At 38.4% G+C, this 27,727-nt stretch overlaps 1 protein-coding gene across 2 annotated transcripts; it reads right to left on the reverse strand.

Moving 5' to 3' along the window:
* Window positions 1-243: 243 nt before the first annotated feature.
* LOC106870575 (inositol polyphosphate multikinase) lies at window positions 244-27,727 on the reverse strand. 2 transcript variants are annotated; one of them, XM_014916703.3, is made up of 6 exons: window positions 27,554-27,727; window positions 17,807-17,990; window positions 14,109-14,294; window positions 8,334-8,503; window positions 4,439-4,523; window positions 244-4,104 (listed from the first exon to the last, which is right to left on the reverse strand). In XM_014916703.3, the coding sequence occupies exons 2-6, from the start codon at window positions 17,913-17,915 to the stop codon at window positions 3,689-3,691; spliced, it is 966 nt and encodes a 321-aa protein (XP_014772189.1). In that variant the 5' UTR covers window positions 17,916-17,990; window positions 27,554-27,727; the 3' UTR covers window positions 244-3,688. The 2 variants fall into 2 exon arrangements, with proteins under 2 accessions (XP_014772189.1, XP_014772188.1); XM_014916702.3 differs by lacking the exon at window positions 27,554-27,727 and adding an exon at window positions 26,413-26,483.

The raw sequence follows: 27,727 nt of genomic DNA on the forward strand, positions 1-27,727 counted from the left end.
TTGTTATGCTCAGTCAGAGAGTAACCATTGGTTTCACACCTGTAAAGTGCTTAATTCCAGAAAACTACAGGCAAAGCTTTGGGTGAGACAGGGTTATCCCCTTAGACCGGTATCTAAGATATCTGTGGCCTGGTAGTGTTTCTCTAGTTGGAAATTACTGTTTTTAATGTAGTCTTTTCGTCCACTACAGATAGTTTGCAAAGAATTCTATAGAATTAGAAAATAACTTAGGTAAAACAGTCAAAGAAAGGGAAATATTTTATTGAACTGAAAAAGGGATACAAAATGACATTTGTTCATCAAAAAAAACAGCCTGAATTTCTAATACTAGCAGTAATCACTTGAAAGACATTGTATGAGCTTATCAAAGAGGGAAGCGGTTGTCCTAGTTCTTGCATAAATTCCATAATTGTACAATTTAAAAAATTACAAGTTCTTTATTTTTTTCAAATTTTTTTTTTTTTTTTTTGATAAAACTTTGATTGTAAAAAACATAATTTCATTCATTTCCTGCTCTAAAACAAAATGAAGGAAAAAAAAATTTGTTTTTAATGATATATCCCAGTTTATTACTGATCTGGGATAACACAGTACGCTGAATTGTGAACCATGTTTTATGAATTGATCTGCGAAATCGAGGGGTCAGTGATCAAAGATTCTGCTTTGACCACAAAAGCACACCCCAGTAATCACTCACAATGCTCAAGATGACTTGATCTCTTGCAACAAAACCTATTTCCTGTCCTCATGTCTTCTCTTATTTATATAACCTGTAACATCCACTTTCCATGCTGACATGGGTTGGACGGTTCAACAGGAGCCAGACCAAGCTTTGCCTGTTTTGGCATGGTTTTCTATGGCTGGATGTCCTTTCTAATACCAACCACTCTACAGAGTGTACTGGGTGCTTTTTTTTTTTTTTTTTTTTTTTGCATGGCACCGGCACCGAGAAGGTCCCTGAACTGGGAGTGCCAGTTGGTAAGAGATCAGAGAGACATGAATAAGGGTCTTGCTGTAGAGTACATGAATACTCCAGTTGAAAAAAGGTGAGAGAGTAAAATAAAGAGGTGTATCAAAGAGGAAAACAATAGTGAGAGAGGGTGGTGTAGGTCTTCAAATTGTAAAAAGCAAATGGAATCCAAATTTAACTTGACCAGTTTCTTGTTTTCAACTGATTGAACCACATATTTATAGATAAATATTTCAAGAGAAGGCTAGAGACATTTTGGCCCTGCCATTTTTGGCATCGTTTTAGTGTTTCTTTTATTCTCTCTCTGAAAATCTGTTTATGTTTGTGTAATGTCTCGCTTTACCTGTATATTTCTGCAAGTGAGTATGTTTGCCTTCCAGCACCAAAGCAGGTTGAATGTCCAGTGAGCCATGATGCCAAACTGTCATTGTCTAAACAGCAATGCCCTATTGTCTCACTCCACAAAGTGAAAGTAAGTGTTGGAAAGGTTCCCCTTCCAAATAATGCTGTTGTATAGACGCAAGACCAGCAAAGAAAGTAAAGTGAATTGTATTGATAGTATTTGAGTTGGCACTTAAGGAAAAGTTAACACTGGTAAGGAGTCTGAACCCAGAATATAAGCTGTAACAAAGTGCCACAAACTATTCTTAGTGTGATGCTCTACCAATTCTGCCAAGCCACAACCCTTCATTATAATGTTAACAGGAAGTAATGAATGAGAAAATGTCATAAGCAGTAATCTGACATTGTTAATAATAAATGTTATAAAATTAGAAAAATCATGCAGTAACAACAAATTTCACAGCCACTTTCTTTTTTTTCTTTTTTTAATGAACACTTAACAGAAATAATTAGAAATCTGACAAAGCCATAGATTTTGATCAAATAATGTAAAATATTACATAGCAATGAATGGTCCCTTATAAAATGTTCAGTATAAAACCGTCGGGTAATTTTATATATTGTGAATGAATAGTATTGTCGATAAAGTACGGTATTTGATGGCTTAAAAAATCCCCCTGCATTTAATGCATTCAATGTGGGCTCAAAACTCTCAACTGTTGGCCGAAAGTGGTAATTTATTTTACAAAAGTGTAGCCTAGGTGCGTCCTATGTACTTGTGTGTTTTATATGCCATCAAATATGGTAATTGTCACACTTTTTATCCACATAAAGAAATACATTGCTAAACACTAAATCTTAACAATGTAAAGAAGAGCCGTGAAGGCAAGGGAAATCGTAGTTGTGGCTGATGCTGGTGTCACATAAAAAGCTCCTTTCGAGTGTTGGGCCTCGTGGAGGCAATGACCAAAATCTTTGGCATAAAGTTGTGCTTGAGAAGGAGACCCATCAAACCAAGTAAAATCGCCATTGTGGCAGATACCAGTGTCACACAAATGGCACCCGTTACTGAGCATTAGGAAGGGCATCCAGCCATATAACCATGCCTAATCAGACTGGAATCTAGTGGAACCTTTCAGCCTTGGTCAAACTGTCCAACCCATGCCAGCATGGACAATGGACATTAAATGATGATTATGTAAAGACATCACATTTCATTAACAATGGAAATCTAATTCAAAGATACCATTGTTTCTTCCTTCCTCCAATTAAAAATAATCTTATAACGAAATTATGATGATGATCATCATTTTAACATCCACTTTCTTCTGCTTGCATGGCTTCAACAGATGTTCATTGAGGCAGATTTTTCTGTGGTCAGATACTCTTCCTGTTAAGCAAGGTCACACTTGCCCCATGCTCAGACTTAGATTCACAGAATATTTCAAATGCATGGCAGTGTCCCTTATTCACAACAATTACCCATGTCAAGACAAAGATGGATGAACAGATGCACATGTGACAGGCTTCTTTCAGTTTCTGTCTACTCAATCCACTCAAAGGGCTTTCATCAGCCCCAGGGCTATAGTAGAAGACACTTGCCCAAGGTGCCTCACGGTGGGACTGAACTTAAAACCACGTCTTAACCACATAACCATTCCTGGGGGACTTATGAGCAATTCCACAAATAATTCAATATTTTCTGATTTCGTTAATTATTGATGATGTATTGAATCCTTCTCACTGCACGACATTATTTCTTTGATTCAGAATTACTGGAGACTGTTAAATTATTTACTTCATGTCTTGTTCTTTTTGTAAGATTTCTAAAATATTTTCAGAGCATAAAACACTTTGTTTCCATGTTTTACAATACATTTACTCAGTGGATAGAAAAAGACAAAAAAACGACGACAGATTTGTCTTGTAAATGTTGGCTCACAATGTAATTATCACTTTGTGATGAATTTACAGCAAACTCTAACAGCTCCACCTTCACGAGGTGAAGCAGTGAAGCAGTTTGCTAAAAACGAAGCTTCTTTATGACTTATCTCTTCCCATCATCTCAATTGTTATTCTCAATGATGAAGTGGACCTTCTCAAAAGTAAAACATTTTCAGTGTATTCGAAGCACAGTTTAATGAACTGATCCATCCTCCACTCTGGTATTTTGTTGTTACTTTTGATCTAAAGATTCAGGTAGCTTATTTTATATTATTTATTATATACCATGTCTGAAAGTGTTAAAAGCTGTGGAAAAATAAAAAGCAGTAAATGAGACAGTCAACAGCAATGGACGCATCAACCTGTTTGTATCTATTGCTGTGTTGGAACAGAGCTGACTTGCTGGAGTTGATATTTTAGTAATTAACAATTTTATAACTCTGTAAGTAGCCTTTTTAAATAGTTAATTAAACTGTCCAATCCAATTAAATAATTATTGTCCCTTTCACATGTTGTATACACATGACCGAAATCAATCATCTTCACTTTGACACAAGAATCTTTTTTTCCATATGAACTCTGCAAAAGATCTTCGAGATTTGTCGTTGCACAGCAATCACCTTTGTTCTTGTTTACAACAGAATGATTTGATGGAAGTAAGCGGGACACTGCTGCTAAATGCTGCTTACAAGGCCAAAGGCCTTCATAAATGCACAGTATGGAAGAGGAATAAAATGCAAATTTTCGTTGATTTTCAAACCAGTTTTTGATGTCGATGAGCTCAAGTAAGATTGCAAAGACGGCATCTTTGCGTAAACTTTCAGACAAATTAAAATATTCACCAATACCTAGACAGAGAAAAAAAAAACAATAAAAATGTAGATTCCAATTTGGAAAAACTGCACAATGATATTTTTTTGTTAAATTTCTCAATATTTGGCAATAGAAAATTGAACCGATTTTCAGTTACTTGGGGAGATATCTTTTACTTGTGGCCATGCTGGAGCAATAGTAGAAAACATTTGTCCAAGACGCCACACACAATGGGACAGAATCTGAGACCATTTAGTTGGGAATTAAGTGACAAACAAGTAAAAGATAACAAAATGTCTAGGATTCAAAATTTTCAGCAATTGTCTGCTTTAGAAAATATTTAAAGATAAAATACAATAATAGACAAACCTTCTTCTAAAATTTGAAACCGGTCAAGTTGCAGAAGCTTCTTTCGACAGGCGAAATGAAAGGTATCAGTTGAAGGACGATATACCTGTAACACAATTTACAACAGAAATATATTAAATTCTACTACATTTTTATTTCCATTTATATTCTAAGAATATTGTTACTTCTATAACCATTTCTTTAAATAGTTAAAAGAAAGTATGTTTACTCTTTTACTTGTTTCAGTCATTTGACTGTGGCCATGCTGGAGCACTGCCTTTAGTCAAGAAAATCGACCCCAGGACTTATTCTTTGTAAGCCTAGAACTTGTTCTATCAGTCTTTCTTGCTGAACTGCTAAGTTACAGGGATATGAACACACCAACATCGCTTGACAACCGATGTTGGGGGGACAAACACACAAACATACATATATATATATATATATGTACGACGGGCTTCTTTCAGTTTCCATCTACCAAATCCACTCACAAGGCTTTGGTCAGCCCGAGGCTATAGTAGCAGACACATGCCCAGGGTGCCATGCAGTGGGACGGAACCCGGAACCATGTGGTTGGTAAGCAAGCTACTTTATTTCATTCAATTTGCCATGAGGGCAGTACACAGAGGAGTAGCTGCAGGCTGGACAAACACATTAACGAGATGAGATGAATGATGAGTAAGATGGTATTAAAGGGAGAAGACAGAAGCCGCCCGCCAAACTTTGCTTCTCTAAAACATTGTTCTTTTATAAATTTATACATAAATTTACAAATTGAGGCTGTAAACCTCTTACTTTACAATTTCAATTTATCATGTCTTTGAAATGAGGCACTTGCCTCTTACAATATTCTTTTAATGGGTCACATTCCCTTTGAATATGAGGCACTCATCCTCTTACATTTTACCGCCCGACCAGACTCCGTGCTGCACTCGAGCACCTCGTTGGTTCTTCATCGGGCCACTTCAGTAAGTAGTGGAATGCGTCTTTGGGGAAGAAATTCATCACTCTGCACAAGTCTGTTTCCCACAACCTCCGCAGTCACCTGCGGAGGCCAACCAGGGTCCTTGGTACAGGTGATGATCTCTCTCCGCCAACCCTTCCTGGTAAACTTTTTAACAATATTTTCAATGGCCCCTCCCTTGTGGAAAAGGACTACAAATTCCTCCTCCTCATAGAGCGAGGCCTCAGTTTCTACTGTCGGCAGCACAATTCCCACCAACGGAGTGTCAGGACACGCTGGCATTACACTATCAGGCTCCAGCCATGTCCCATTCTTTTTCTTCTTTTTGGGGGGTCACTGGAATAGGACGCACTTCCACCTTAGCCAGAAGGTCCTCCTCCTCCCCCGCAACTTTCGGTGAGCAACCATTGTTGCCCACCTTCTTTCTTTTCTTCCCTTTCTTTGAGGAGGTTTCCACTTCCTCCATCTCTCCCTCCACTGGGGGAGCAGGGGGAACAACATTTATTAACTGTTCCAGGACCTTACTCTGGTCCTGGGGGCAGTCTTTCTTAATGTGGCCAGGCTCCAGACACAGGTGACACTTGGGAGGGTGTCCCTCAACTATCACCGGATACCTGTGCCCAGCCATCCTTAAAAAATCTGGGAAAATCAGATCTTTGGCTGATTGGGTCCACAGGGTCAAAACCACTTTTGATCCAACACAATCGGCTGTAGGTAAAATTTTCACGTTTAGGAGCTTGGCTCCACTGCCACCCAGACCCCGTCGTTTAGTATCCTCTATCCAATCAGGTACTATGCCGGGTGGCAGCCCACAGACCCAAGCTCTAGCTAATTTCTTTCAACAGTATGTGGGAAGAAACAGAATTTTTTGCGAGCCACCTCAGGGGTGTCAAATAGCAACTAAACCGTTGTGTACTTGACACCCCTTGCCATAAACTTAATAGTTGGCAGATATTCTGCCAACTCTTTTTCAATGTCAATTTTGGGAAAGACCGTAATGGTGTCGAGTAACCTAGAGTAGGTCCGCAACACCACCGTTTTTTCCCTGAAATCATTTAACCACTTTTTGGGTGGGACAATCTCCCACTCCACAGCAGTGGCCTTATTTTTCTTTATATTCTCTGCCATGAGAAAAATGTCCACATGAGAATAAATACAACGAAAAATTTTAAACACAGGCAAAAAGAGAAAACAGTTAAAAAAAGCGGAAGAAATAAAATTAATAGTTCGTACTAAAATAAGTCCATAAAAGAAAGAGAAAGGAAAGACAACAGTTCAGAAAGAATAAATAAAAATATACAGTTCCAAGCAGAATAAGAATTTTCAGGCCACAACGGTACTCCGGCCCGATTTGATCCCAGCTCCGCTGCAGTCGTCACTTTGATGGTAAAATCCAATCCTTTGCACGTGGTGAAATTCAAAGCAAGAGGAAGACTTTTTCTTCAAATTAGTAGTTTTCAAAACTCGGTTTGAAAACAACCAATTTTTGCAAACAAAGTTCACAATTTTTGGAGGAGGGATATGCCCCCAAAACACACTCCTCACCGCTAAGTGAGACTTTAAGCACAGCCACAAGCAGACAAATGCATGGAACTCAGTGGAGATTTCTTGTTCGACAAAAAATAAATAAACACGAGCAACAAACCCCCACTAAATCCAAAAAACACAAACATCTTACCTGTAGTTGTGCTTCAATAATTCACGACGCTGGTATACAGCGACGTGACTGCAGCAGCTAAAAAACATGTCCACACGGTAGTGAGGTAAGCGAGCTATTTACCACACAGCCACTCCTGTCCCTATATCTTTGCAAAATAGCAATTTCCTTGTCTCAACTAAATTTATACCCCAGTTACTCTCTGTAACTTGAAATCCTCACAATTCACATCAGAAAAAGAAATCTGAGATATACTTTCATCTCCTCCTTTTTAAGGTTTTTGTCAGACCCAACAAATATTATTTACTTTTATTACTATAACAATGCCCTCCTCATAAAGCCACCAATATGCAGAGACACTACACTTAAAATATGTCAGTAAATTAATGTTATTCTTTTAATCACTGCCGCTCACTAATCAATGCAATATCAACATGTTCACACAGGCACATGGCGTAGTGGTTAAGAGCACGGGCTACTAACCCCAAGATTCCGAGTTTGATTCCAGGCAGTGACCTGAATAATAATAACATCAAAAAATACCTTAGGAATGAGAACCCAGGTTCGAAATTTCCCCAAGACACCTGATGAAGGCTGGAGAGTATATCAGCCAAAACGTTGTGTTAACAACAAACAGGATGAGGACAAATATCCGTCAAATGTAAATAATGTGAATAATTCCTCATCTCTTAAATATAGAACTGTACGTTCACGCTTGCTTAGCATCAATAAATCTTGATTTCATTTAAACAGCTGGTGTATACAAATGACACTGAAGTTTTACACTAATTGTTTTATCCACATCCAAATCTTTCTTTAATTAAATCACAAAATTCACTGATTGAAGTATTGACTATCATTATGCTCAAGAATGAAAGAAAGAAACAACTTCTAAAGAAAATCATTCAATAAAAATGCAACAAGTAACACTTTCAGAAATATACAAGTAAAGTGAGACATTACACATAGATACAAACATAAGCAGATGCTCAGAGAGAGAGAGAGAGAATAAGAGAAACACTGAAACATCTGATGCCCAAAATGGCTGGGCCAAAATGTCTCTACCCTTCTCTTGAAATATTTGCTTTCTAAAACGAGACTAAATTTTGTTTTTGATGTCGAAGTATTTAGTAATAGTTTTCAACTGCAAACAACAACACTATTTGGTGATAGGAGAGATATTTGTGGTATAGAACTTTTAAGAATTAATAGAAATACATAGAACACATGGCATTTCTAAAAGAAGTCTGGCTGGTTGGAAAGAGTTACTTTAATTTCATAAAGAAGTTTCTTACCCGAAATCCCAATTTAAAACCAACCTCTGTTGAAAACTGATTTTTAATTTTTTCATATTGAATTTTCTCAGCAGAAGCTTCCGGATCATAAGTCTGGCTTCCAATCTTTATGTCAGCAATACTAGCTTTTTCAAATTCAACTGTCATGTCTTCTAAGTGAAGGTACAGTTCTGTAATAAAATAGAAATTGTAAACATTGTTTAGTTAAGAACAAACCATTACAAATATTAGTTTTTTTCTCATTAGCATAAAAATGGGGTGGATATAATCAACTGAATACACTGGAGTAGATTTACTTAGGAATGAAAGCTACACTCACCTCTCGGTGTAGACGTACATCATCATCATTATCTTAATGTTCCTTTATTCAAACCTGGGCACCAAATCGTTAATTAACAAAATTAACATTTTTGTTAACAATTTACCTTTTAAGTTAACTTTGGAAATCATTACCAGACTAATTAACTTCCATTACATTTAACTTCCATTAACTCAAGTCAACTTGAGTTAACTTCATTTCAATTGAAGTTAATGGATTTTATAGTTTTGGCACTTTTTAAAGGTGCTTTTAGGTGATTTTTAGAGCAAAAAAGGGGGGGGGGTCTAGAATAAAAATTCACATTAACAGTTTGTCCAATAACTTCCATTACATTAAGAAATCACTGGTTAACGGTTATTGACGTTCACTTTTCGATTTATGGTGCCCACCTTTGCCTTTATCCATGCTTGCATGAGCTGGACAGACTTTACTGCAGCAGATTTCCTATGGCAAGATGCCTTTCCTGCTGACAACCCTTATCTGTTTCCAAACAAAGAAATATTTCCCCATGACCAGACATGTTTTCAGGTTTGACTCGGGGCTTTTAATACCAAAACATCTTGCGAGTTGTCTCCCCTACTCAACGAACTTATTAAAACTTAATTAGACATTGCGCTTGTCTTTCGTGATCCCATCAGTATTTCTAATTATAATTTTGATTTTTAAATATGCCAGCATTATTTCAACTATAAATATCTTTGTTTCGACTGAACCTTTAGTCTGTAAACACAGCTTTTCTGCTTCATATTAGCTTATTGCAGTCTAAGCATTACACTCTTTGAAAATACAGCTTCATCAATATGTAAACCTATCACCAGACTCAATTTCATCTTGCTTGAGACTGACAAGTTGTGCTTGGCTCCACTAACTGACATGGCTTTGGTCAAGTGTCTGTTACTGTCTCCTTGCCTGATAACTAAATATCATTGTCATGTAAGTAATGTCTGTCCATGGCAGACACATTCTTTCCTACTCTAGGCACAAGGCCCAGTCAATTAGATCGACCCCAGTATGCAACTGGTACTTAATTTATCGACCCCCAAAAGGATGAAAGGCAAAGTCGACCTTGGCAGAATTTGAACTCAGAACGTAAAGACAGACGAAATCCCGTTAAGCATTTTGCCCGGTGTGCTAACGTTTCTGCCAGCTCACAGCCTTTTGGGGAATAGACACTCTGGGTTGGTTTGTTTCCCATATTTGGAAACAGGTGGACATTGACCTCAAAAAGAGCATCCGACTATAGAAAATTCCACCTGACCCATGCAAGCACAGAAAAGTGGATGTTAAAACTGTGATGATGATGATGATGATATGTATATAAATACTTTTGCATCCGGCTACTGACCATTTCTCTTTCCCTCATCTCTCCCTTCTTAAGTGACCTTCATCCCCTCCCATAAGGCCTTGGAGTTTGTAGTCCAGTGAGCTGCATGGCAACCTCAAGATTGCTGGTGGCACAAGAAGCACTCAGTCCATGCTGTAAAAAGGTTGGTATAAGGAAGGGCACCAAGCTGTAGAAACCATGCCAAAGCAGACCCTGCAGCATGGACATGGTCGACAGAATATTAAATCCTGTCAAACCATCCAACCCATGCCAGCATAGGAACATGGACATTAAATGACGATGATGATCCAAACATCTGCTGGGTTATGCAAAAGTTGTCTTACTGAAAATCTTGTTGTAATGTGGAATCCTGAGATGTAAAACCCATTCCCTCTACAGCCTTCCGGGTTACCTACAAACTACACATGTAGAAATCAATAAGAAAATATATGTAGGAGCAGGAGTGGCTCTGTGGTAGGAAGCTTGCTTCCCAACCACATGGTTCCAGGTTCAGTCCCACTGCATGGCACCTTGGGCAAGTGTCTGCTACTATAGCTTCGGGCTGACCAAAGCCATATGAGTGTATTTGGTAGACGGAAACTGAAAGAAGCCTGTCGTATATATATATATATATATATGTATTTGTGTGTCTGTGTTTGTCCCCCCACCACCGCTTGATAACTGATGTTGGTGTGTTTACATCCCTGTAGCTAAGCAGTCAAACCGTCCAACCCATGCGAGCATGGAAAGCAGACATTAAATGATGATGACACCCACACACATGGTTTCCCTAGAGATGGCAACTATTACAAGGGAGATAATCGTTTCTTTATAATAGATGGAATTTGAAATTCAAGAATTACATAATGCACAATATTCACATGAGTTATTTTTTCTTTACTTACGAGAGCGACGAGTTGTATATCGAAGTTCTCAATATTTCTAGTCAGTGGTACAAAGAGATATGCTTCCCAACCATGTGATCCTGGATTCAGCCCCGCAATGCAGAACCTTAAGTAAATATCTTCTATCATAGCCTCAGACTGGCCAGAGACTTGTGAGTGGATTTGGAAAACGGAAACTGAAAGAAGCCCGTTGTATGTATGAATATGTGTATATTTTTATCCTTTATATATATATATATATATATATATATATATATAGTTTTAGGGAAAAAAAACAAGTTCCATGAACTCATCGATGAAAGTCCACTATCACATATAGAAAAATTAATAATTAAAACACAATAAATGAGTATAATATAATACAAAGTAAATATCATAAGATAAAGATAATACATTTTATTATTTTTATCTTATGATAATTACTTTATATTATATTATACTAATTTATTATGCTTTTAATTATTAATTTTTCTACATGTGATAGTGGATTTTCATCACTGAGTTCATGGAACTTGGTTTTTTTCCCTAAAACTATATATTTATATATATTTTAATCTGTAAAGCTCAATTTAATTTTAATTTTTTATAAATTGATTTTAATTGAGTTTTTACCTGTAATTTTGGATTTTGTCCCTAATATTATTATATATATATATATATATATATATATACATACATATGCTTTTGTTGCGAATGGATTTGTTATATGGCACCAAGTTTTACAATTCTGTGAATAATAATAATGGTATTTTTATATAAGCTTAAAGCTTATAGTAATCACTGTGCAATGACTAAGGAAAATAGTCTAATAAAGGGGCCTATAAGCCCTTGACAGGAAAAAGTAGGCTTTCCCATTCTAGTGTATGTCACAGCCCAATCCTAGAGTATGGCACAGTACATCCAAAAGTATGACAGCCCCCATCATAAAGTATGACACAGCCCCCCCATCATAAAGTATGACAGCCCCCATTCTAGATGATGTTACAGCCCTGTTGTAAAATATGTACACTTTTATAGGCTCAACAGTTTCATCGATTGTGTCAATGTCCCCTGGTGAATGTTGCCATTTTTGGTCCTCAACTGTTTATTTATTAACCATCGAGCTGGATTATTTGCAGCTAGCCTGTATATTCCACCATCCACCACATGTGGATAGACATGTTCTGTAGGAGCACAGCTCTACAAAGAGGCAGAAGAGACAGAGTATGAGATAATGTGTGATAATGAATGACTGTGAAAGACTTTGACAATTTAAGAATAAAATGTCCGCCAGGCTTACCAACAAATAACACGATATAAAAACAAAACAGCAACAACAAAAATGTATGTGTGTGTGTGACAAAAGACTGAGACCTCTGGAGGTATGCTGTGACTGAGAAGACTCGGAAAATAAAGTGAGTCCACAGCTGTAACCTACACCAGTGTTGCATAACCAACCCACTCAAAAGTACCTTGGATCATAGGGCGACATGCCGTGCTTGAGGAGACCTACTGAGTCAAGTACATCAATATCAATAGCAATATCAAATCAAATTACAATCAAACGAAAATTGTAGTTGTGACCCCCGTACCAGTGGCATGTAAAAAGCACCATCCGAATGTGGCCGATGCCAGTGCCACCTGACTGGCCCCTGTGCCGGTGGCACATAAAAAGCACCCACTACACTCTCAGAGTGGTTAGCATTAGGAAAGGCATCCAGCTGTAGAAACACTGCCAGATCAGATTGGGACCTGGTGCAGCCTCCTGGCTTCCCAGATCCCAGTCGAACCATCCAACCCAAGCCAGCATGGAAAACAGACGTTAAACGATGATGATGATGATATAAGAATTAAGATGAGGATTCTGATAGAATCAGGTACTTGAAAAGGTATGTACCAGGTAAGGCTGGGTAATAGTAATTTTTGAGTTTTTTAAATTTTTAAACTCATTATTGATAGGTAGCACTCTACTATAACTTTAATTCCATAAGTTCAGTTTTATTTGACAGCCTCCGTAAGCTTTCCCCCACCACTTCCAACCAATATCCACCGAATACCCCCCAAATTTCTGTTTCTCTATCCCTCTCCCCTGGTCATTTACCATTAGCAAGAGACTCCCATACCCCAAGCCTATATCTGATTGTATACCTTTATTTTTATTTTATTTTTCTTTCACCCTTATGTTTCGACCCCTCCTTACTTACCACAACCCAGAGCTTACCATAATAAATTTTCTCCTACAATCCAATCCAGCCTACCCTTGATCTAGTCTAGCAGACTCCTCCTCACCCGAATCACTGACCTCAATATCAAATTACACATTTTCAAGACCTACATTGATAACCTAAACTGCCAACATAGTTGCTCCTTCTCCCATTTCATAGTTGGCCTTGATGGACATATCCCAAGACACTTACACTCTGTCATACATTCACACTGACATTACACATCAAGCGAAGCATACTAGCTTCATTTCTTTCAAGCCTATGCATATCCTCAGTGGTCACAGCCCATGTTTTGCTACTGTGTAGCATAGCTGTCCACACATAGGCTTCATACTGTTTGCCTTTTACTCTGAGGGAGAGGCCCTTAGTTACCAACAGAGATAGGAGCTCTCTGAACTTTGCTCAGCCTATTCTTATTCTTGCAGCCATGCTCTCTGAGCATCCAGCTCTGCTACTGACTTAGTCACCTAGATAACAGAAGCTACCAACTACCTCTAGCTTACTTCACTGGCATTTCATGGAGTCTATTTTTGGGACATTTTTAGTGTTTATTGTAACTGTGCACCTTCTACACGCAAAAACTATTTTCCCAGTCAATCTTCCTCTGATATTGCTGCACCTCTTATGTGTCCATAGTTTACACCAGGTACAACTTATGGAATTTGTACCTACATTTTTTCTACAGATTGATAAGGGCCATCAACCTGAAGGGATTTGTGATTTGTCTAGCAATTTGTCTGTATGTGTGTGCATGTGTGTGTGTGTGTGTGTGTGTGTGTGTGTGTGTGTGTGTGTGTGTGTTCAGTTGACAACCAGAGTTGGTTTGTTTACATCTCCATAACTGAGCAGTTCTGCAAAACAAGTTGAGAGAATAAGGGCCAAACTTAAGAAGTTGGTGCGAGAGTCAATTTGTTTGACTAAAACCCTTCAAAGCAGTTCCCCAGCATGGCCACAGTCCAATAACTGAAAGCAAGTAAAAGGTTAAAGATAAACAAATGCATAAAACAAAAAACAAAGGCTTACCATCAGGGAAAATATCAAATTTGCAAGTGCCATAGAAGTACGGTAAGAAGTCCTTCAAGCGTTTGAGGATGGGATCTGATTCAGCCTTTTCATCAAAGACAGTCTGGTAAAAATTTAGTTCACGAAGACCCCGTGGTGGGAGTTGGATAAGTTTCAGTAAAGTCTTCTCCTTTGTCTGAAGGAAAGCTACAAAAGGAATACACAATATGAAAGAGGCACATTTTATACATCTGTGTGTTTTAGTGTGTGTGTGTGTGTGTGTGTGTGTGTGTGTGTGTGTGTGTGTGTGTGTGTGTGTGTGTGTGTGTGTGTGTGTGTGTGTGTGTGTGTGCGCATATTCATACCTGGATTCATTGCTACCATTAATGGTTAACACCCACTTTTCCATATCCTGCATTGGTCAGATAGAATTTGTTGAGGCATGTTTTTTTATGGCTGGATGCTTTACCTGTCACCAACCCTCACTTGTCTTCTCCAAGTAAGGTAAAATTTTCCCAAAGATAGACATTGTTTTCACAGAAACAAGAAATGAACAACATTGCTTGTATGACATCTAGACAAGAGTTTTCTGTCTTGTAATTCCACTTGGGAGGTTTTGGTCAGTTTATAACTAAAATAGAAGACATTTGCCCAATGTGCCAAGTAGTGGGACTGAACTCAAGGCCACATGGTTGAGAAGTAAGCCTTTCGGCCACATAACTACACCTGAAGATATATACATACATACGTGTGTGTGTGTGTGTGTGTGTGTGTGTGTGTGTGTGTGTGTGTGTGTGTGTGTGTGTGTGTGTGTGTGTGTGTGTGTGTGTGTGTGTGTGTGTGTGTGTGTGTGTGTGTGTGTGTGTGTGTGTGTGTGTGTGTGTGTGTGTGTGTGTGTGTGTGTGTGTGTGTGTGTGTGTGTGTGTGTGTGTGTGTGTGTGTGTGTGTGTGTGTGTGTGTGTGTGTGTGTGTGTGTGTGTGTGTGTGTGTGTGTGTGTGTGTGTGTGTGTGTGTGTGTGTGTGTGTGTGTGTGTGTGTGTGTGTGTGTGTGTGTGTGTGTGTGTGTGTGTGTGTGTGTGTGTGTGTGTGTGTGTGTGTGTGTGTGTGTGTGTGTGTGTGTGTGTGTGTGTGTGTGTGTGTGTGTGTGTGTGTGTGTGTGTGTGTGTGTGTGTGTGTGTGTGTGTGTGTGTGTGTGTGTGTGTGTGTGTGTGTGTGTGTGTGTGTGTGTGTGTGTGTGTGTGTGTGTGTGTGTGTGTGTGTGTGTGTGTGTGTGTGTGTGTGTGTGTGTGTGTGTGTGTGTGTGTGTGTGTGTGTGTGTGTGTGTGTGTGTGTGTGTGTGTGTGTGTGTGTGTGTGTGTGTGTGTGTGTGTGTGTGTGTGTGTGTGTGTGTGTGTGTGTGTGTGTGTGTGTGTGTGTGTGTGTGTGTGTGTGTGTGTGTGTGTGTGTGTGTGTGTGTGTGTGTGTGTGTGTGTGTGTGTGTGTGTGTGTGCGCGCGCGCGCGTGCACATATATTAATGTTTGCTTTCATGCTGAACTATAAAAAAAACAAATTTATATTAAACTGAGAGATTACTCTATAGTTTTTGTTGAGTAAGTATTTATTATACTTTTATAAGAAGAGTGGTTACAGTGGCTTCAAAGTTTTGGCCTACTGGCCTTCATTAGACTGTTATACATTTGATTTCATCTGGGTTGTATGTAATTCCTGGTAAGTTTATTTTTGTCTGGAGTGAGTAAAGGTATGTTCAATGATAATTAGTTGTAAGTTCTGGTAGAAAGATATTATAGAAGGTTTCTTTTATTTAAAGTTGGAGATGTATTATTGTTCAGAGTTCAGTCACGAATCTCCTAATCTTTCTTTTACTTGTTTCAGTCACTAGATTGCAGTCATGCTGGGGCACTGCTTTTAAGGGTTTTAGTCAAACATTTTGAACCCAAAGTTTAGTACTCATTTTATCAGTCTCTTCTGCTGAACAACTAAGTTACAGGAATATAAACAAACCAGTACCAATTGTCAAGCAATGGGAGGACACAAATACAAACACACACACATCTATATACACATACATGACAGGTTTCTTTCAGTTTCCATCTACCAAATTCACTCATAGGGCTTTGATTGGCCAGGGGCTTCAGTAGAAGACGCTTGCCCCAGGTCCTATGCAGTGGGACTGAACCCTGAACCATGTGGTTGGGAAGCAAATTTCTTACCACAGAGCCACACCTGCAAAGCTTTGTAATCAGGTGTGTCTATTTATGCACGTCAGCTTCAGGTCTTAGATTGCTTTTTAGAGTTCACAAAATAATATGAATAGATGAAACCTTTAATTGACCAGTTGGTGTGTAACTAGATTTAATTGTTGTTATTTGAATACTATTTAGGAGATTTAACACATCTGTTTTGGGATGATGGAAGTTATTGTTCAGAGTTCAGTCAAGCATGTGAAACTAAAGGCTAAAACCAAGGCCATACATACAACTCTAACAACTGAAACTGCAGAATCTTTCCATTTTACTCTCTAAATGGAAGCTATCTCATAAGTAATACTGTTTTTAGCACAGCTCTATACCATCTGCTATATCCACATACATAGGGTCTATAGCAAACCAATTCAAGTCACAATACAACCAATACACAAAAATTTTCAACTCAAACAGGAAAAAATGACACATTACTATCAAAACATATATGGACACTTAAAACCAAAACATAAACCATTTAGTATTAGTTGGAAAATACTGTTGAATGCACAACCATAGCAAGGAAATAACAAACCCTTCCAATGGATCCTTCTATTCTCAAATTTAAGGATCAAATACTGAACTGTGAATTAGTTCCTTCCAGCAAACAAAATCTTCAAAACACTAAGACATTTCAAGCTAATAGTTTTCAAATAAACACACAAATAAATACACTTAAATATATCCCGTACATATATATAAATACACACACATAGAATTATCCAGAAACACATAAAATAATATCTTAGAAATGTCATTAGAAATACTCAAACTTAAAACTGAATAGAAGAAATATAATGACATCGTCAACAATCTTTAGTTTCCTAAAACACAAAGCTTTAATTTTCTACACAATAATCAAGTATCATCAACAATAAGAAAATGCTAATTAGAAATCTTCTGACCAATTAATTTTTCCACCCACTAAAATTCTTTTGTGAACCCTTAAAATACAGAATATCAAATGTCTACACAAAAAAACTAGACACATCTAAATAGAACAACTACAAGCGTCCTCTCCATTTAAACAAAATGCGCAACCATAGGCGCAAGAGTGGCTATGTGGTAAGTAGCTTGCTTACCAACCACATGGTTCCAGGTTCAGTCCCACTGCGTGGCATCTTGGGCAAGTGTCTTCTACTATAGCTTCGGGCCGATCAAAGCCTTGTGAGTGGATTTGGTAGACGGAAACTGAAAGAAGCTCGTCATATATATATGTATATATATATGTGTGTGTGTGTCTGTGTCTGTGTTTGTCCCACTAGCATTGCTTGACAACCGATGCTGGTGTGCTTATGTCCCCGTCACTTAGCAGTTCAGTAAAAGAGACCGATAGAATAAGTACTAGGCTTACAAAGAATAAGTCCCGGGGTTGATTTGCTCGACTAAAGGTGGTGCTCCAGCATGGCCGCAGTCAAATGACTGAAACAAGTAAAGAATAAAGAGTAACCAAATAAAAAGAAAATAATTTAACTTACATATTACATTGTTCTTTCGATTCACTAGGTGTCCAGCTACTTGGTGGTCCAAAGGTTTTGTTCCTGGTGGCAGCTGACGGAAATTGTCGTCTGACTGAGTTGTAGCCATGATTCAACATTAAAGCAGTTTGGAGTTTTACCACCACTGGGAACCAGGTGGAAACTTCACAAATATAAGAAAAATCTACAATAACAAAATAAAAAATAAAAAACAATAACAAAAGAAAAAGAAATAGAAAACAATCATCAGAAAAACAAATGTTCATTCCAGGTGGGGGGGGGGCTGAGAGTATTAAGGGCCCTTGAGCATAACTGTTTACCAGGCCCCCTAGCATTGATATCAAAGAAGAGTTAATATGTAGAGTGCAGGCCCACCAGGCAGTGCCCGATTGACCGACACCTCAGTCTGCCCCAGGTTCATTCTAATTTTTTTTAAAAAGGGGTTGAAATGGCAGAATTGTAAGTGTGCTGCTTAGCAGCATTTCCTTCCAGTTCTTTACACTCCGAGTTCAAATTCTGCCGAAGGAAGCCACCTTTGTCTTTTAGGGTTGACAAAATAAATACCCGTCGAGCACTGGGGTTGATGTAATTGACTAGACCCCCCCCCCACCTTCCCTAGAATTGCTGGCCTTGTGCCAGTATTTGAAACCATCTTAATTCCAGTATTTCATTTAATCTGAGAATGGAATGGAGTGAATGATGTGATTGCAGAGTACTGAAAGCACAAGTTGCACTGGGCCGGATATGTCGCAAGGTTCACAAATGAGTTGGTGCATGCAGTAGCAAAGTGTTATCCAGGAGACGGAAAAAGACCACATGGAAGGCCTCCACAACAATGGGAAAGCAATTTAGTTAAGCAGTTTGGATCAAGATGGAAAAGAATGACACAATCAACTCTGATCTGGCAGAAACAAACTCTGACCAGCAGTGTGAAACAGTATCTGATGGTCTGATCGATATTGTGATTTCATTTCCCAATGTCAGCTGTCTGAGTTCATTTCTTCATTTCCACTGCTGTCAGCTTTTCTTTTGATCTTTTTAAAATGTCAAGAAATACAATCCCAGTCAAGTAGTGAAGTTGGGTTTCTCATCTCTCTTAGATTTTGTTGATATGAGAAGAGTCAAGGGAAACTACTCACAGCATCTCTTTCTCCAGAAATGAAGACAAGTTGAGGGAAGTGAAAGGGGGGAGGGGGCAGTGAGTTCTCAGAAAATCTGATTTGCTACAGGAACTGTCCAAAAACAGATTGATGGGTATTACAGCATGGAACGGAAATATAGAATTGCACTGTTAGCGATAGCATTGTGTTCTCTTTGTTTCTGACTTTAGAAAAAAGGAAAGAATACAATAGTATTTGTTGTTGTTGTTGTTTAGGCCAAAGTCAGTACTGACTGACCAATGATCGAAGCTGTTCCAGCAGTAATCATGTCTTTCCATACAACTACATTGATAAACATGCCCTCCCTTTTTTTAAAAATTAGAGTTAGGCATAGGAGTGGCTGTGTGGTAAGTAGCTTGCTCACAAACCACATGGTCCAGATTCAGTCCCACTGTGTGGAACTGTGGGCAAGTGTCTTCTACTATAGCCTCGGGCCGACTAAAGCCTTGTGAGTGGATTTGGTAGACGGAAACTGAAAGAAGCCCATCGTATATGTGTATATATATGTATGTGTGTGTATATGTTTCTGTGTCTGTGTTTGTCCCCCCAGCATCGCTTGACAACTGATGCTGGTGTGTTTACGTCCCCGTAACTTAGCAGTTCGGCAAAAGAGAACAATAGAATAAGTACTAGGCTTACAAAGAATAAGTCCTGGGATCGATTTGCTTGACTAAAGGTGGTGCTCCAGCATGGCCACAGTCAAATGACTGAAACAAGTAAAACAGTTACAGGAATTTAGCTGATATTTTCTGTGGATTGAACAATCACTAAGAGGATCTTTTTTGGGAGGGATCAAGGGACAGTACCTATTCCCTAAGTTAGGCATGAAAGATGCCTACAATGGATTTGAACTTGAAACTCTGGAGCCAATATTTCAATAGAATACCTATTTGACCAATTTGCTTCTACCGCTGGATAAATTACAAAGGAACAATAAAACCCCTAAAACCCCTGCAATTAATCAACAATCTACAAAAAGAATTGAAACTGAATAAGAAATATTCTTTCCTCAATGATTCAAATGAAAAATGAAATCAATCAACTGAAGGTTGATTAATTAGCAGAATCATCAGCTCAGTGGATAACCTACCTGCACTAATTAGAGTCGTTTATGTGCCAAGTTTAAACACTCTTTGGGTCAACTTTTGATTTTGTTCTTTCAAAGATGACAAAATAAAATATTAGTCCAAGTACTGCAGTCGATTTAACATTCCTTTAAAGCATTCTGGACGAAAAGGGAATTGTAATGGAATCCAGGAACTTAAACCATTAATTTTAAAATGAATTAAATTATTACGTGCAGGTGTGACTGTGTGGTAAGAAGTTTGCTTCCAAACATGGTTTGGGGTTCAGTCCCACTGTGTGACTGTGTGGGACTTTGGGAAGGTATCTTCTACTATAGCCTCAGGCCAACCAAAGCCTTGAGAGTGGATTTGGTAGACAGAAACTGAAAGAAGCCAGTCATGTGTGTGTGTGTGTGTAATGCTAAAATAATTTTATCATGAAGAATATTTTAGTACTGGTTTCAGTCTTTGCGACTTTTTCAACTTAGAGTAAAGCATGAAAAACAATTAAATTGTGGAAAAATTAAGTGAAATGATTTTTAAAAATATTTCCATAGTTTTCAAATACAAGGGATATTTTTTTCTGTCTATCTCTATCTCTTTTTAACTCTTGTGAAGGCTTGGTAGCATGTGGTAGGTAGTAGCAGTCCTAAATGGATATTTCATTATAAGTTCTTGGTTTTAAATGTTTAAGCAGCAGTAGTAGCCCAGGAAGGAGGTGATGAAGAAGATGAGGAAGTAGTGGGAGTAGGAAAAGAAAAAGAATAATGAAAATATAGGAGTGGTATTACAGTAAGAGGATGTTAGTAGAATCCTCTTAAATGGCTAAGTGACCTAAAAGTGACCTGTTGTGGTTGTAATGGTAGTGATTGGAATTGTTGGTGTGTTTAGTAAGAAAAGCTTAAAAGAAAAGAAATAAAGTTCTGGGGTTGATTTATTTGACTAAAATTCTTCAAAGCAGTGTCCCAGCATGGCCACAGTCTAATGAGTGAAACAGGTAAAAGATTTTCTATAAAGTATATTTAATAAGAATATTTCAATTTGGTTAACAACAGTGTAACGATTTGGCTGAGTTGAGAGATAAACGAAAAAAATGTCTGAAGTTCTAAATGCAAAAATATTTTATGAAACAAAACAATTACAACATTTGTAAAAGAGAAAAATAAACCATCTTAGAAAAATATGATGTTTAGAACATTATTAAAACAGTGTATATGGTTTTAATATTTACACAGCAGTACATCTTTTATATAACTAGAATGTCAGTAAGAGAGATGGTTTGAGCTGCTAGGAATAGAAGTCAAATTTTACTAAAAGTACAACCAACAATGTTAAAAAGAAAAAAGATAAAATCAATAATGAAGTTCTAGATATAAATACAAAAGACAGCATGGTCACAGATTGACCGCCATATCTGATCAGTCGGAGCTGAATTGGACTGACCAACTCTGACAATTTTATTTTAAGTTGTTCTCACATTTCTTAACAGACTAACAACTAGCGATGTTGATAGTTATGACAGTCTACTACCGCAGTTGTGCCTATTGTTGATTCACTCTGCTTACCTATAAGTAGGTTCCATGAGTAAATTGTGAGCTGATAGTCTAGATGCAGAGAAAGCTCAAAATCTCAGCCACGGTTCTGAGTCTTCTGAATGTTTCAGTCAATCTAACTATTGATTTGATTTTCAACAGTGTTGGTCAGGTGGAAGAGACTGTGTCACAGATCTTTACAGACCCTCCAGCACTGGTGAGATTGGTACAGTTGATGTCTGTAGGAAAAAACATGAGTAGGAATGGAATTCTAGAAGGATGATTTTCTGGGGAAGAAAGATTGGATTTAGTGGTTGGTGGGGAGGGGGAGAAAGATATAGTATGGGTGGTGAGAGGAGAATAGATGCTGTATAAAGTGGCTTTGTGGGAGGGGTTTGTAACTATTTAATCCCAAGAAACAGAAGTAGCTGTAGTAGTGAGCAGAATGAGGAGACTGTGAATCTGTAGCCGTGGAGATTGTAGGATGCTTATGGGGGGGTCTTAGGAAAAATCTTGACACATCTTTACCACCATCTTCTCCCTTTTTCCAGTTGGGGTAACCATGTATCTCCCCTACAGCAAGACACCTATTTCTATCCTTCTATCATCACTTGGCATGAAGCCACCATCCTCAACTCTACTCCACCCCTTTCAGCTGAGGAGTCTTGTCTTGCAAGTTACTTGGTGACCTCACTAGTGCTGGTGCTACATGAAAAGCACCCAGTCCACTCTGTAAAGTGGCTGATGCTAGGAAGGACACCCAGCCACAGAAACTATAACAAAATAGATCTTGGAGCTTGCCAACTCCAGTCAAACCATCCAACCCATGCCAGCATGTAAAATGGACATTAAACGATGATAACAATGGATGGCTTTGTTTTTAATGTGGCCCAGGATGTGCATGTGTGGAGTAGCAATAATAGTCCGGATGTGGAAACAAAACATATGTAGGTTTTTGAGCCTTCTACAGTGCTTTTTAAAAAAAGAAATTTATTTGTATTTATATCCTGGAGGCAAAGTAGCTGAGTTTCTTTCAAGTGTTGGGGCCTCATGGAGTCAATGACCGAGACCTTTGACATTATGTTGTGCTTGAGAAGAAGACCCATCGAGCCGAGCAAAATTGCAGTCATGGCAGATACCAGTGTCACGCAAATGGCACCCGTGCCAGTGGCACGTAAAAGCACTCATTACACTCTCGGAGTGGTTGGTGTTGGGAAGGGCATCCAGCCATAGAAAACCATGCCAAACCAGACTGGATGTTGGTGCAGCCTTCCAGTGTGCCAGCTTCTATCAAACCATCCAACCCATGCCAGCATGGACAATGGACATTAAATGATGATGATGATGATCTTAAAACAAACTATGGCGCAAATAAATTGAAAACATATTCATCTCTCCATTTTCTTATATTATTAAATTTAACTCTGTGTGTGTGTGTCCCACCACAGCTTGACAACCAGTTTTAGTGCGTTTACCTTCCCATAACTTAGCAGTTTGCCAAAGAGAGAGGGATAGAATAAGTACTAGGCTTTAAAAAATGACAAGTCTTAGGGTTGATTTGTTCAACTAAGACCCTTCGAGTCAGTGCCCCAGCGTGGCTACAGTCATATAATAGAAACAATTAAAAGGTATCAAACTCACGATATATTCGTAGAATATTTCAACTGAAAGTGTTTTTGTGCTGATCGATTACCACAGGAATCCACAAGAATATTTACAGGAGACACAATTATTTGAACAAATACAGCAAGGGTTAGGTGAGGGAACTTCACATTCCGACCAACCCTAGAATATCAAACTACATCCTTCCTAGCAAATCAAAGAGTTTCTAAGTGGCAGCTTAACTAAAAATGGTAGTGCACGAAAAATGATAAATAAATCTACTTCAAATTGAACTCCATTATCTTAAATAAAAACAGGACACAGAGCTAATTTTCTTAATTGTTTTTAGATTAAACGCTTTTGAGGGGAGATTTTATCAACAAATTGCTTGGATAATGTTGGTTGACTGAAATCTTTCCATTCACACATGGGTCCAAGAACAGGGGATGTAAGGTGTGCAAGTGCACCCGCTAAAATTTTTGTAGGGGCACAAAATCAAACTTTTGTTTCTCAAAGAATAAAAAATAAAACAATAGGACCTTGTTTGAAAAAATTTGCAGCCCCTACCATCTCCTATGTTATTTTGCAGCCCCTACCATCTCCTATGTTATTGACAACATAAGAATTAAGAAACTTTGAGAATGTGAAATCATTCTTCTTTTCTCTATTCTTTATTTTCGAACAGTGAAACTTGAAGCAGGTAAAGCTATAAGAGCATGTAGATAGTGGATTAAAAAAACCCCATTGGATAGAAAATGTCAAAAGCTGTCCATGGGACTTGAGTCTTCCAGACAGCTTTCCAGTGCCATGCCAGTGCCGCCTGACTGGTCTTGTGCCATGCCAGTGCCGCCTGACTGGGCCTGTGCCATGCCAGTGCTGCCTGACTGGTTCTGTGCTATGCCAGTGCCGCCTGACGGGTCCCATGCCATGCCAGTGCCGCCTGACTGGTCCCATGTCATGCTAGTGCCGCCTGACTGGTCCTGTGCTATGCCAGTGCCACCTGACTGGTCCCGTGCCATGCCAGTGCCACCTGACTGATCCCGTGCTATGCCAGTGCCGCCTGACTGGTCCCGTGCCAAGCCAGTGCCGCCTGACTGGCCCTGTTCTATGCCAGTGTCGCCTGACTGGTCCCGTGCCAGTGGCATGTAAAAAGCACCATTCAAGCATGGTCGATGCCAGTACCACCTGACTGGCCCTTGTAAAAAGCACCCACTACACTCTGTAGAAACACTGCCAGATCGGATTGGAGCCTGGTGCAGCCTTCTGGTTTGCCAGCCCTCAGTCAAACTGTCCAACCCATGCCAGCATGGAAAGCAGACGTTAAACGACAACGACAATGAACTACATCGGCTGATAATTATCTAGTTGTTATCATTGTTCTTAATGAGCTGGTAGAAACAATTTAACAATGGCTTAATTACTTAGACTATGTAATTTTGTATGTTGTGTACCAAGACAATCCAATTAGAATTCCTTTTCCAAATGTGTGGCCTTGTGTTATTGTGAAAACTGAAGTAACAATACTAAACTTTTAGTATCATTCTTCTATGCTCTAAAGTCAGATCCTGTTGCAGTTAACTTCTTTCAGCCCTATGTCAGTGCTTCTCAACTCTTTTTTTATATCTGGGCCAGAGCTAAAATCTGAACATTTTTTAGGGACCTGCCCACCAAAAAGTAAAATGTAAATCAATTAAAGGGAAATTTATCATATTTAAAGAAGGAAGATCGTTGAGGGTTGCTGGAAGGATGCTTGAGGGCTGCATGCATCCCTGGGATCCACGGTTGAGAACAGCTGCTCTATGTGATCTTATGACCTGCTAGAAATAGCAGTCAAATCAGACTTAGCATTTATTATAAGAACATGACAGACTGGGTAATGTAATGATACATAACTCATAAAACATGATGGTCATGGTTGGAATACTTTTGGTCATCGTTCTACTTGATCAGGGTAAACAACAACCCACAGCAGTCAAACAGATTATACTGGGAATTGATTCAATCTAAGAAATTAACCATTTGTTTTACCAAAATAGACTTCATTAGAAATGGTTTATTGGATTTAGATTAGATGCAGATGTAGATGTATGGTTAAGAAGCTTGATTCATAACTGTGTGGTCTCCAGTTCAGTTCCACTGCCTGGCACCTTGGCCAGGTGTCTTTTACAATTATAACTCCAGGCTGATCAAAGCCTTGTGTGTGGATTTGGTAGACAGAATCTGTGGAAGCTTGTCTTATGTGTTCATGTGTGTGTGTGTGTGTGTGTGTGTGTGTGTGTCCAATGGCTTAAACAAGTAAAGGACGATAAATGGATGTGAACGGCATGAAAAAAAAGGAAAGATTTCCTTTTGTACCCCCAACCCACCATAATTTTTTTTTTTAAATATTACACATGATGGAAAATTGATTTCCTACCATGTCTTATAATAATAATAAAGATGAGAAAATCATAAAAATGCAGAATTTCTATTACAAAAATTTCATTTCTGTATTATGTTTATTCTTGTCCCAATTTGCCTAACGTTAAGGCCTAAATTGCCTAACTCTGAAATTTGCCCTAACCTTAGGACATGGATATACATAATACAGAAACGAAGTTTTTTTTTAACAGAAATTCTTCATTTTTATGACTTTCTCATCATCATTATTATAAGACAAGGTAGGAAATCAAACTTTAACCTTTTCTTTCTTCCAGACTTGTAATCTTCGTTTCTTTTTTTAAACATCCAAATTGGAAGGCAAGAATTTTAAAAAGCTTAACTAAAATTATTAAAAAGCAATCAGATGTAAAGAGTTGTAAAATAAAGAATATTTGTATTATGGTTAATAAACAACAACTATAAAACTGGTTTCAAATTTTGGCACAAGGGGGGGGGGGTAAGTCGCTTACACCGACCTCAATGCTCAACTGGTACTTATTTTATCGATGCCTAAAGGCAGAATCGATGAAATAAAGGCAGAGTCGACCTCGGCGACATTTGAACTCAGAACGTTAAGTTGGAAGAAACACTGAGTACAGGATGGTGCTGATCGATCAGCAAAAGCAATCCAACTGTGACCATACAGACATTTTCATTGGTACACTGTACGCAGTTCCACATTATGTAGAACATTCTGCTCTTAGAGATTTGGCTGCTATTTCTAGACGTACTGTACGGAGGCAGCATTGCAGACAACTGTTTACACGCTACACAACCAAACATATCTGAGTTAATATTATTGTAGTAATAAAATCAGTTGAACTTACCTTGTTATTCCCGCAAACATTAAATTTCACCATAGCTCCTCACCACACCCAATCGATGTTGTCATTAAATTAAACTAAACCACTTAAGACTCTATTTATATATATGTCATCGTTTTCCAAGACAAATATAAATACAAATAAATAGCGGTCTATTCTCAATAAACACCTCCTGCTTTTTCACAATTAATTATTATATATATTAGATAGAAATTTATTTTTCATTTTAAAGCAGGGTATTTAAATGCTTTAGTTTTTAACGTAAATTTATTTTCAACAGTGAGGTAAAACACGCTGGAAATACGAATCTACTATTAAATTGTTGCTAACTCCGTATGCTAAAATCGTGCAGCCGAAAAAAGCAGATTTCCTCCCAATTTCTTTTATAATTAATTCACTTCTGCATCATATTTATAAATACGTGTACTGGCACTGGGTATTCTTCTTTCTTTTCATGTTTAATCGTAAGAAAATGCTTATGCGGTGTAATTAATTAGTAAACTAATTCTTTCTACTATAGATACAAGGCCTGAAATTTCGTGTGGGAGAGCTGGTCGAATATATCGACCCCAGTGCTCAATTGGTACTTATTTTATCGACTCCAAAAGGATGAAAGGCGTGCTAACGATTTTTTTTCTACTCTAGGCACAAGGCCCGAAATTTTGGAGGATGGGGTCAGTCGATTAGATCAGGATATAGTCTTTCTCATTCGCAAAATCAGCCCCCACCCGCGCTTAATTTTGCTCAGATTGCTTTCATTTTAGGTGTATCGATACAACTCTGAATTTGTGGATCTAGTAAACTAGATCCGCCGTTTATTCCAACCCATCCGCTTGTATGAATTTAAGCAAATGTCTAACCCACCTGCTTAGGTAAATTTTCACAGATTAACACCCGCACGATTTTCACTAGGATGTTAGAGTTAGGGTTACGGACGGAATTCCCTAACCCTAACCCTAAAACTAACCCTGACACCCTAGTGAAAATCGTGCGGGTGTTAATCTGAAAATTTTCCCCTGCTTATTTCAACCCCGACCAATTATTTGGGACCCGAGAGTATGTAACAACGAAAAAAAACATTTTAATTCACCCGTCCGCAAGTTTGAAGATAATCAAACCAAAATAATGAGTTCGAGCCACTTACCCAATGAGTGTTTCTGCCAAATTCGGTAAAAATCCGTTCTGCCGTTTTCCAGTGATTTTGCAAACAGACTAAGACAAGCGACTACAATACCCTGCTTTCGCTTACGCGCGCAGGATAATTAGATAGGTTCCAAAACAAGAGGATTGGCCTCGAATAATTTATAGATAGTTCTGT

The sequence above is a fragment of the Octopus bimaculoides genome, chromosome 7 (genome assembly GCF_046866305.1).
Source record: "Octopus bimaculoides isolate indiv1 chromosome 7, ASM4686630v1, whole genome shotgun sequence".
NCBI lineage: Eukaryota > Metazoa > Mollusca > Cephalopoda > Octopoda > Octopodidae > Octopus > Octopus bimaculoides.

What these genes read in the sequence shown, in the direction of transcription:
- LOC106870575 (XM_014916703.3), bottom strand. Translation starts at nt 17,915, where the DNA reads ATGGCTACAACTCAGTCAGACGACAATTTCCGTCAGCTGCCACCAGGA. An exon ending in GTTTTAAATTGGGATTTCGG is followed by an intron (nt 4,524 to 8,333) that starts GTAAGAAACTTC and finishes ATTGTGTTACAG; the next exon opens with GTATATCGTCCTTCAACTGA. An exon ending in GTTTCAAATTTTAGAAGAAG is followed by an intron (nt 4,105 to 4,438) that starts GTTTGTCTATTA and finishes TTCTCTGTCTAG; the next exon opens with GTATTGGTGAATATTTTAAT.